General features: G+C 36.2%; 1 protein-coding gene across 9 annotated transcripts in view; it reads left to right on the top strand.

The window, feature by feature from the left end:
* The window catches only part of ESRRG (estrogen related receptor gamma), a 695,925-nt gene that overhangs the window by 447,299 nt on the left and 236,357 nt on the right, over positions 1-12,269 (top strand). Inside the window, exon 1 of one of the 9 annotated variants that reach the window (XM_004013593.5) lies at positions 3,126-3,335. The exons of 7 other annotated variants lie outside the window; for them this stretch is intronic. In XM_004013593.5, coding sequence (XP_004013642.1) covers positions 3,280-3,335 — 56 coding nt within the window. In that variant the 5' untranslated portion in view covers positions 3,126-3,279. Of the gene's footprint in view, positions 1-3,125; positions 3,336-3,420; positions 12,039-12,269 lie in introns of those variants that run through there. One more of the 9 variants, XM_060396022.1, reaches the window with a different exon arrangement.

The following is a 12,269-nucleotide window of genomic DNA, read 5'->3' as shown; positions in this document are numbered from 1 at the left end:
TTTGCAAAACACTCATAGGGGTCCGTTTGTCTGGTTCCATTTATCCTGCTTTGGTAGACTCCTTGTGGTAAGATTGTGAAGTGTATAGACTGGTGAGCAAATATATCTATTTATTCTGGGCTGGTGATCTGTCCATTTGTTTCATTTTCCCCCCAAATCCTTTGTAGTTGATTCTTTAAAGCTTATGCTCAATATTGCACATGGTATGTTTATTTCCTGTAATTATGCTCTTTCCTCCTTCAAGGTGAAAAAAAACTCTGTGACTAGGGAAGAGTCTAGAGATGACTGAGCTGTGTGTTTATAAAACATTCTGGAAGCTGTCTCGCAAGTTTAGTGCAGTAGATATTATTTTAAATTTTACATTGGTTAAGCTAGATTCAAGACAGTAGGTGTAATCTTAGGTCCTTGACTTGTAGAGGTGACACACTGATCCCTAGGGAAAATAAACCAGCTTTGCAAACCTAGTCGTTCAGAAAGCAGCTAGTTCAATGGACACTGCACCTTGCATAGATGAAATATAGCTAGTGAACGATCTGGGGATCACACTGTGCATGTTTGTACAAGGATCTCTGTGAGCACAGAAAAAAGACTTACATGTGAATATGAGTCTAAATATGTTTAAAAACAGATACCAGCAAAATCAAACGGTTCAGAATGGGTCAAATAAGTACCCTAGAAAAAATAAAGACATTCTAGGAAATAAAAGATAACTCTCAGGAAACATGGTGACTTAATGTCCATCGGTAAATTACTGACTACAAATCTTGTCTTTAAAAGCCATTTCAAAGGAGTAATAAACAGGTTCTGTCACAGTATGATAATGCAAAGAAACTGAATAGAATACAGTATTCTGCACAGGTGCAAGAGCTGAATGTGCTGAGTACATTAAGATCCACTGAATACGTTAAATGATTTTTATTTTTTTTAAATGTCCCGGGACAAAATAAGGGAAATTTTATTTGCTGTATCTCTTCTTTTAAAAATGTATACAACTGGATTAATTACCCTGAGAATTTTAGTTTATTCACAGATTAAGATAGGAATCCTTGAATCAGAGATTTGTTTTCCTGTCTTTCTAAAGCAATATTAGTTTCCATATTTCTTTTATCGTATTTTTTTTAAAATCATGTTTCTTTTTCAAATGCCTTATTTATTTTTTAAATTATAAAATGACTACATGTCTCATTTTCAATTGAACAGACAAATCTCTTTTTTCTTTTTCCTCGGGTGTCTGCAGACTTCCTACATCTCAAAGCTCTTTTAATTCACTGCTCACCACCAAATTTACATCTTAATTGCAGAGTTCACATTTAACAATATAGACAGCATAATGCTACTGGTAATTAAGCTTTTACTACCTGCTTTTCTACAGTATTCTTAGGCATAGTTTTTGCTATGGGAGTTCTCCACTAGAAACTTGTATGCCTTCAGACCACAAACAAAAGGCATCAGGCCCATATCTTTAGATATGGCTAAATACATGGCAAGGAAATTGCGTTCTTCTGTGGGGGAAACCAAATCATGTCTGTCATTTTTATATTCTGAATGTTAATGTGGCTGTTCTATTTTAAAGGCCTAGAAAATTTGAGAGGGTGGAAGAAAGAGTTGAATTCTGATCTAGTGAATTGAACACAGACTGGATATATGAACTAATTTATTTTGATCTCAAAGATTAGACTATTTATATCATGTCAGACTTAATAGGAAAAGGGTTGGTAAGCAGTAGAGCTGAATTATATCAAAATTTCGGGTCATAAGGTAGCAGTTATCTCTTTGCCATAAATAGCTGGTAGCTATTACCATGTACATTTGCTAGTATAAAAAGATCCCGTATTTAAAAATAGGACTTAAGCAAACTCTTTGTTATATGGAAACTAAAATCAGGCTTATACACTATTAGAGAAAAAACAACCTTCTCTTCTTATATTCTGTCTTTAAAAAGCACTTCTGTTTGAAACTCATGCTTATAATGACCAAACTGTGTGATGATTTACGAAATGTTTCTGAGTTGATTTTTTAAAGCATTCAGGGTGTGTTATGTATAATTGACAAATACATAAACTACATTTTATTTGAAAGCTGATGTTTGGGGTAAAAATCATATGTGTTTGTATATGTTTCCCAGTTTGGAAGCTTGTATTGAAATAAATGTATGACTAAGAACACTTTCAGTGCGCTGGTTAGCACTGCTTTCCCTACAGGGAAAAAAAAAAAAATGCAGTCTTTATTTTGTCAAAATGCACTGAGACGTTTTCAATGCACTAGCTACCCAGCAGCCCTGTCTCCTACTCCTGAAACTGGAGGAGCCAATTTGTCCCGCAGTTGTTTTATCTTTGTTTTGAAAAGCTATACATTGTATATCTATAGGTAGAGAGAGGGGGAGCAGGTAAAGAAATATTTACATATAGAATTTACATAGGCATTTTCGAAAATTGCATTGAGGCACTCTCCTCTTCTGTAGTGATGTAAAACTGCAATCCACCTCAGAGGACGATTCCCACTTCGCATGCTCGAACAATTTAGAAGTCATATCTTGGATTTTTTTTTTTTTAAATGCCCAGTCTAGATCAGAGAAACAGACGACAACACGATGACGGATCAATGAGAAAGTACAGCACTCAATAAGCAGGAGCCCCCTCCCCGGTGGAATCAAACACAGACAACGGCAGGACAAACTTCATTCTCTACCTTCCGCAGAATCCTTTCCCAAATTAACTCTGAGAGTCTGCGTGAGTTCTTCTGGGCAAGGCAAAAAGAGATCTTGGGTGAGAAACCCAAGACAGATCCCTCCGGGGCTTGGAGGGTTAAATTAGTTAGGTTTCTTTTCTAGCTTCCCACGGGAGGAGAGAAGAGAGAAAAAGAAAGAGCAAGCAAGCGCGGGCCTGGCGCAGTATCTGCCCGGAGCGTCCGGATCTCTGGTCCCCGCTCCCTTTTCTCTCGCGCTCAGTTTCTAGCCGGGTCGCGTCTCTGCACCCTTCGTACCTGCCTGGTTCCGCGGCTCCTCGCAGCCTCCCGTCGCCTCCCTCCTGATTGGGCAGCCGCCCCCCAATCGGCTGCGCGCCTGGGCCGGTGGGACTGCATATGTTAAGCTCTACTTCATATTAATAAGCTCCAATCGGGGCTTTAAGTCCTTGATTAGGAGAGTGTGAGAGCTCTGGTCCCAACTGGCTGTGCCTATAGGCTTGTCACTAGGAGAACATTTGTGTTAATTGCACTGTGCTCTGTCAAGGAAACTTTGATTTATAGCGGGGGTACACAAATAATGGTTGCCGGTCGCACATGGATTCGGTAGAACTTTGCCTTCCTGAATCTTTTTCCCTGCACTACGAGGAAGAGTAGGTACCTTTTTCTTTCCTTTTTAAAACTCGTCGTGGGGGTGCGCGTGTTTGTGTGTATGGCGGGGCGGGGGGGGGGTGGTTTGGGGGGTGGACGGAATGGATCTTGGCGCACTGAATCAGGTAATGTCCTGGGTATTTCGTGTGCACGAGTGCTTGTTTGTGTCTGTCTTGTGCCTTTTGTGTTGAGGGTGATCTCCTAATTCAGGAAGTCGAGAATTGTTCTCTGACTACAATGTTACCTTTGAGGCAAAGCTCAGTGACTGTCAGTAAAACAGCTGTGTGACAGTCACTTCTTATTCAGGTGCTAAGAATAGGCACTTGGCACAAATGCTTAGTGAACTGTTAAAATGCATCTTTTACTAGGACCCATTTTCCCAAGGAAAGATGTTTTAAAATACAATATTCAAAATGATTTATACTATTGAGTGCCTCTTATGTATTTGCAGCTTGACAGATATTTTCAGCTCCCCGTCATTTCTTACCGCTCAGAGTTAGAGGCAAAATTGCACATTTACTAATTCTCCTTCAGAGAACAATTTAAAAACTAGCCCTATGCAAGCCGGGGCTAGAATAATGTTATTTGCATGGTTAGCATTAAGTCAGCACTTAACTGACAAATCAGTCCATTAAGTAACATGAGATTTTTCACACGCTATAAATATTTAAAGGGAGAAAAAAAAAAAACTAAACTAAAGAAGAAACAGTAGTGACTTTTTAAATTTCTCCTTGAACAGACGATGCTGAGATTGTGGATTTGTTTCGTGTATCATGTCCAGAAAATGCAGAAAAGTACTTTTGTCCTTAGATGCAGTTTCATTCATATTTATGAATATCTTTATGCCCATGGAAATATACATATTTGTATTGCTCAGGGTCGGGGGGAAGTGAGTAGGGGGTAAAAGGAGTAAATCAGGCATTCTTGGGTAAAAATGAGTAGGTCGTAAACTTAATTTCAACCCACTGTTAAGATAAAATACTAGTTTATCACAGTAACTGTCACTGGTTCCTCTTTCTGTTGAGTCAGTTATATGGCTTTGCTTTCCCATTACAGTAATACCAACTGTTATAATTCTGAAAAGAGTGCTCTTGGCAAACAGTTCTCCCTAGATTGTGAAGAAAACATAAAACCCTCGAGAGGAGGAGGTCATGCATTATAGGTAGATGTCCACTAGCGGTCCTTAGTGACTGCATATTGCCTTGCTTTGTAATTAAGCAAGAGATGAAAAGTGACTTGCAGTCTCAGTGGCTCCTCATATGTTTGAGTGTGTGTGTGTATGCCTGTCTGTAGATGTGCTTGCACGCATACACACTCACACCAGGGATGTTAGCCCAGGGATGGACTTAGGAAGAACCGAAAGATTGGAAGGCAGTGCTTGCGTCAGTTGCAAATGCTCCAAGGAAGAAACCTTAAATTGTGTGAAAATAAAAATGAGAAATAAACAAAGGTAGGACTGCCCACTCAAGTGGAGTTTGAAGGTTAGTACACCTGAGGCTGTAGCACTGGAGAATTTAATACACCTTCATGTCAGGAAGAATGCATTATCCAAGCTCACCCAATTCAGAACTTTCTCTCATAAATAAATAAACAAAACAAACTTTAAAAATCTGCCTTCTTCCCCTAGCCTTCTTTGTAAAATAGTTTCCTTGAATTTAACTTCTTATAGCTAATTTGAATAATTAGTTTCGATAAGCCTCTTAAAGCAGATGTATTTAAATGAAATCAGGACACATGTCCTTTTGGCTTTGGCGCAAGATTCAAACTAGCTTTCCTTTTTGGCTCAATTAAAAGTCATCTTTAAAAAATACAGATTTATTGTTTGGATGCAGCTCTGATGGTTACGTGGTTCACTGGACAGACAGAAAGATCTAATGCTTAGTAACGCATCTGCCTCTCTGTCTCAATTAATAAACCACAGAATTTATACATGCTATTAATATTCATAGTAATTGTGCTGGGTTAAACCCCATCACGTGTGTGTATACACAGAAATGAAACCAGAGTTATGCAGTTTCAGAGGAGAATATTGGACAATTTCTGCTGTGGAGGCTGTTGAAAAGATTCCTTCAATTTATTGACCACCATTAGGAGAGCCTAAAATGTTAACCTATAACTATGTTGTTTTTTTTTTAATTTTGGGAAATGTGCCAGTGCATTAAAGAGCATAATACTTGAAAGCTTGTTTCACATTTAATAGCAGTAATAACTGATAGCATAAATAGATGAAAATAATATATCTGCTCATTTTGACATATGTGTCAGTCTAATCATTCTAAATGAGTGTGCTCATCACGGTTCTCTTTCAACCTCTGATTAAAATGTAACATTGACTACAGGATTATAGAGCGGACTTAATTTTACTGACTGTTTTAGCAGTTGTCACAGCTGTTGGAAGAAGGAAAGGCAATTGAAACACTCCAAAACAGGCAAGGCTAGGAGGGAACAGTTTAGTATTTGAATTTCAGCCTGATCATGAAAATCCAGACCTGATCATGAAAATCCAGACCTCAAAAATTAAGCAGATTTGTGTTTGTTTTTTTAAAATTCCTGTTTGGAGCTATGCAAGTTTTATTTTGTAAGGTTTCCTCTTTCTGCTTCAGGGTTTTGATTCTTTTCTCTGCCTCATCACTCCTTGTTACAAGCTAAAGTAAATTGAAATACAACTAACCAAAAGTAATATTATAATGTCAAAATACATGGGATAAACATAGGCTGGAAGGAAAAATGTATACAATAACAACAACAACGAAAAGCCTAAATCAGAGTGGAGGCAATTTTCTAAAAAAGATAGGAGCTTGCCGAAGTCACTTTAGATGTGATATTATTTGGGAACTATGAACAGACTGTTTAAGTTTATTTCTCAAAGAAAGAATACTTAAACTGCAGACATGGAGCTCATGTTACTTTTCTTCCTGTTTCTTCTCTACAAATCTGTTGAAAACACCTGCAGCCTTAAAGGTAGGGGATTTCAGATGATTTTTTTTGTAAATTGCTGGAAGTGACAACTGGCTGCACTTAGGGTGAATGTTCCTGAGCTGTAGATTCTCGTAACCTTGCCCATCACATCCCTAAAGTGAACAGATTAATTCTGTTTCTCTAAAAATTAAATAACCCCATATCCCAAACTACGTATGGTCGAAATATCCAGACAGTGTGAATTATGTAACATGATTTTCTCCTTGGAGTAAGCAAAAAAAGTGTTCAGAGTTGAGAGAATCAGTGTTGAATGGGAGTGGTGAGTAAGTGCTGGACACCCTGTGTCTCACTAGCCCTTTGTGTCAGTGTTTTTATGTATTACCCTATACACATTGGGTGGTAAGTTTAGAAATCCTCCTTTTGCAGAAAGGGCTGGGAATCAGCTTCCCATTTCCTGGTTAGAGGCAAGGGTGATGGTGTTGGCTGGTTCTTAAAGTGATGGTTTCTCATCTTAATGTGTTTATGGCACTGCTGCTTTATTTACTGAGCCTAGTGTGTTGCAGTGGTAATTAACCCATGTTATTAGCAAAGCCCTTGTGGATATCCATTAATTCTCTTGCATGGATGATCATTTTTCTAGTGTTTTCCCCCTAATACGGCATCATTGTTCTTTTTTTTTAAATTCTAAATTGACGGCCTTTGATATATTTCTTTGATTTAATCTGACCTGTGATATATATTGGTCATCTTATAAAGAATGGTATTGTAATTCAGCTTTAAAAAATGCTAATAGAAGCCAGAGAAAAGATTTTTTTTTTCTGTTGTCCTTCTTTTCAAAGCAAAACAGAAAATAAAGATTTAGAAAGAAAATAATACAGGAAATTAGTTTTCATTCCGAATTTTCTAGATCTTAGAATTTGTGTTATTTTGTGTCTTTGAATAATGTTTTTACTGAGTTAAGAATAGTTTAGGCATTTTTGTAGAATATTGAGCCAGTAGAAAAATACTTGTGCTTCCTGTGCTAAAAAAAGATAAGGACCATCTCATTAGCCAGGCCATACTTTTGCAATTAATTTTAGGTCCATGGTGCTATTCATCAAAGGGGGCAGGTAACTTCTCTATGACTCTGTTTAACAATACTTTCACAATACCTCACTCCTGCAAGAAGTACAGACAAAGAAGAAGCCCTTTTTTTGGAAGGTAGGCATAATGCCTAATCTCAAGTCCGTATCACTTGTGAAAAATTTCTCAACATTTGTCTTAGCCTAGTGACTAAACAAAATATTTCTTTGTTTGACTTCCTAAGTGCTGTTCGGCACTGAATGGTTTGCTTATGTTATTTCATAAAAATAAATCAAAATCTGTGCTTAGGGTTGATACTTGGTCACACAAGTGACAGTTGATAGCCATGATTTCTGTGACAGCAATTAATATCAAATAAACTTTTCAGAATCACCCACCAAGCGTTTAGAAATGAGAGGAGAGCGTTGAGGTATCTCAGTAGAAGTTTGAAGTCATTGCAGCAGATAAGCTCTGCTCTGAATTTTGCTTCATAGCAAATTCATGGAAGAGAGAAACAATACAGTGTTGATCTGTTGTAAGTGCATATGAGCTCCGGCCCTAGCCAGCTCTCTGGAGAAAATCTTTGATTGCCCTGGCCCAGTTTGTTCAGTTTTTATCTCTTTTACATCCACTGGCCTTGTATTAAATTGTCATTGTCCTAAAGCACATGAGATAGAAATGAATTGCTGTTTTCTACATTCTCTGACAGTGAAATATTTAGGTTCTCTTTCTCCAATCATACTTGTATGTGTATTTGAGAGTCCGGGGATGACACCCCGCGTCTCTGCCTCTTGACATTCTCTCTTACTGCATTTTGTATATTTTGCTGTTGATTATTATTTTCATAGCCATGTGTATTGGATGTCCATGGTCTCTCCCATTGTAAATAAATAGCTCTGCATACGCTACTTTAAAATCCAAAGCAGTCTGTAGAATATACTCCACACATGTGCGTGCATTTATGTGCATGTATAGTATGCAGGTGAAATACATATATAGACATGGGAAGAAGTATGTATGTAGAATATAGGTGTGCTGCTGAGAGTGCTCTTGTGTATTTATATAAGAAAGTGGATCTCAAGTGTTTTTCTAATCAGCTAGTGTCTAGTTAAATTTCCTGGGCATCATTTTAACCTTGAATTAGTATTTCAGGTATTTACCAAGTCTGATTTTAAACTAAATTGGTTTAGCTGCTGTATAAATGACAGGTAACAGGTAACCTAATATATTAATCTATTTCTGATTTTATACATTTTTAATTATTATCATTTTGAAATTCAGTATATAGAAATAATAAATAATTGATAAAATAGGAAATAAGCCAGTAGTATTAAGTACATAATTTAATGGTTTGGGCCCATATCCAAGAACCAGTTTTGAATTAGCTCTTAGCTACATTGTTTTCTTATATAGTTGGGCCTGATAAATATATCTTAATGAAAACATGATAGCTTTTAAATAAATGCAAAATAAAAATTTCACTTATCTGCACTTTATAAATATGTCATTTTCTTTTTTGCCAAAAGCAAATATAGGAAATTAATTATCATTATATACATCTGAAATACATCATAGGTTTGTGAATTTTTGAATTTTATTCTTAGAGGTAAGTTTAAAGGTCTGTGCTTGCTCAGTAAATCTGAGTGAGTGTTGAGAGAAAACATTTATCCAAATGCTCTTTCTATTCAAATTCTTGTTCTAATGCCTATTTTGTTTAAATTCCTAGATTCATTTCCTACCTTTATATGTTTGTATAATACTTAAACAGATTTAATGTTCCTTGTTTGAAAAAATCCTGCTGTTTCTTTATGCCAATCCATCTGCTGAAAGTTAGCTCCTTTATTATCTGAGAGTGTTAAGTGACAGCCTTCTGCCTTTTGAAGGATTTACCTGCATCTTATTCTTGTTTCAAGTTCATTTTAGATTTCTACTGTCAAAGTCTGGGAAACCTAGCTAATAAAAATAATTTCCATTTAGTTATGACAAACATCCTTTCTCTTTACTTTTTCTTTACAGAAGTGCCAGATGTTTCTTTTTCTTTGATTTGGACACTATTTCTCAGTATTTCCAAATGTATTTTCTAATCAACTATGCAAAACCATCAAATTGAGCAGATATAGATTGTATCTGTGTTGTGTATGTATATCTTCAGGCCCCTCCTTTTTTAATTTATAAAAAATATTTTAAAATGTCTGGAATAAGCTTGCTTTTTTATGTTCTGATTTTTCACATGTTTCGTCATTTTAATTGATGGCAATGCATGTATATTTATTTGGAAGATAACTCACTGAGGCAAAGCAATAAAAGAAAAAGTACAGTTTTAAATAAATTGGCTTCTCACTGGCCAATTAAAGTCTTATTTCAATATGCTGACATAGATCTGTATGTGCATTTGAATATAAATATATAACATGCAACACTAGCCATTAGAAATGCTGCCTCTGGCTATATGGAATTCTTTCACACAGTCTAATAAATGAAAACACTGGTTTTTGGCATTTAAAATCTATTAAAGAGTTATTTAAAGTGTTAAACTCATGGAGAGCCTGTCGAAGATCAGATTGCATTGTAAAAAGAGAACTTGAAAGCAAATTTATATATTGATTATTAAAGGCAGTCTCTGTCATATACATTCCTCTGTGCTTTCTCACCTTGCTTTGAGTGAAACAAAATTGCATGTATACTTTTCATCATTTTGATTGGAAGTACACGTTATATATAATATGCTTTGGCAGCACTTACCTAGCCAAAGAAAGCAAATTAATATTAGGCATACGAAGGGCTGTCAGGCATATCACAGACGTGTCAATTTAACTTTGCTTCCTCATACACCTCCGCAAACAGTTGCTTAAGATGGTACTAAATAAAAGGGAAGCAACCAATAAATTCTCATATTGTATCAGAGATTGATGGCTAGTAGAAGGGCAATGAAAACCAGCTTGTTTGCTTACTTCTCTTTAAAACTCTGTGGGACTACAGAAAGGGTAGATAATAATGAATTTTGTTCGAAAAAAGAAAAAGAGTAACTGAAGCTTGTTCAAATCTTTTTACTATCTTGGAAATAAAGGGATAATAATGGGGTTTATTGTTTAAAAAAAAAAAAGGTCCAAAGTAGTGAATCTTAGTTGCTCTTACGTGTGATGTATATAAAGACTTTAACAAGTGGAAAATCAAAAGCCTTGTCAGTCCACTTTAAAGGGACATTTCTGTTTTTGTTGCATGTTGCATACATTTTCTGAGAAAGAAAAAAAAAAAAGGTATCTTGTGCTTTCCTGTTTGTTTCCTAGGTTGAAAAAATGAAATTTAAAAAAGTAAATCAAGAACTTATGCACAGAAAATAGGCGGAAGAACTGAATTCTTTTTTTCTCCTCCATGATCAGAATTGTACTTTCGTATGTGAGAATTCCTTTTTCATCTATTCTAGGAAGATTTTATTCATTTGCAATGCCTTCTGAGAAAAACAAAGGACTCATTAAATAAATGCATTAAGTTTCTTAATACAGTAGAGGCTAAAATGTATGAAAAGATGTCCTTTTCAAGCCAGTTAGTAGGTTGTTACAGTCTGTAGTTATAAAAATTTATTTTGCTTTGAAAAGAATATCTAAAATTGTGTTCGGTGTGAGCAAAAATAGTGAGTCATAGGAAAAATTATAGAGACAGAGGTACTTAAGAGAAAAATTCAAATGTGAGGTTGTTCAATCAATAGCTCTTTGCCCTCCATAATTCCAAATTATTGTGGCACTTTAACTTCTCCAAAAAATCTAAGTTGTCTTGTTACATTGTATTCATTTTTCCCTAAATGAAAAAATACTCTTATCAATGCTTTCTTTACAGCCATTGATCTATTAAAACGGATTAGATATTTTGAGGAGGACTGTTATACTCGTAACCAACAGTTCATGGCCAAAGAAAGAAAAAAATATATATGAGAAAGTGACTGTATACAGTTGGTCCTGGTCCCTAAGAAATGACAGAAGCACCCCTTTTAGCCAGAGACTTAAATGAGACCTGCCTCACCAGTCTTGGGATCATAGTGTCACAGATGGGAAGGCAACCATCAGCTGAATTGTACTGAACTGCACACTTGGCTAATTCATCTTATTGCTCTCCCCATCTGAGGAAAGGCTCATTCTGTTCTTGGAGTCTAGACAGAATCAGGAGTTGGGCTCAGGTGGGAGCATGTGGCTGCCTTTTTCTGTTCTCTCCTAGCCATTCAGCAAAAGGAGGTGAGGAACAAATGGGCCATTTATGCACCGAAGCCCAGGCAGAGATTCTTTCATGGAGTTAGGAATGTGTTATTCAGTTGTTCAAATAAGTTTCATATTTCTCTTCTGTTCTGGAAATATTGTTGTCTTTCGTGCTCTGAAGAACTACCCAGAAATGATTAGGGATGTCTCTCGATTTGAATGAACCATGAAACTCCTGAAAGCATTTTTTAACCAGGTAGAAATGGAGAGGGGATCATCTCCTTAGCTTAGTCTCTAGGATGGTTCTTTTTTTGTACCTGTATATGGGACTGTTCAGTTGGTTAAGTCTGAAGAATGAGAAAAATGATGAGGTTAAACACTCAAATTGTATTTTTTGTATTTTTCTATTTCCTTATAGTGAACAAAACTTTAATGTCTAGAGCATTTATGAGGGTTTTAATGATTGGAAAATCTGTCCTGAGAATGTGGTCACCATATGTGACAGCCTTGCTTTCTATCTTGTCTTCGGTTTATGGGGTAAGTTCGGTGATACTGTCTGTTGTCTTACTTTGCTTATATTATAGAACCTCTCTGCCCCACATTGAGATAAACTGAAATGTGGGGGGAATACGTGCTCAGTTCTTAGAAACTTTCCTGAACCCCCTCCATGTCAGCAGTATTTTCTTTTAAAATTGCTGTCTGTCTATTGATCTGTTTTGCTAAAAGATCCTTTACTTTGGTCAAAGGTAAGTGCATGATTTTCATCCC

Source organism: Ovis aries, chromosome 12 (assembly GCF_016772045.2).
Source record: "Ovis aries strain OAR_USU_Benz2616 breed Rambouillet chromosome 12, ARS-UI_Ramb_v3.0, whole genome shotgun sequence".
In the NCBI taxonomy this organism is placed as follows: Eukaryota; Metazoa; Chordata; class Mammalia; order Artiodactyla; family Bovidae; genus Ovis; species Ovis aries.
Note: the sequence above shows the minus strand (reverse complement) of the source record. Positions and strands in the feature narration are given on the sequence as shown.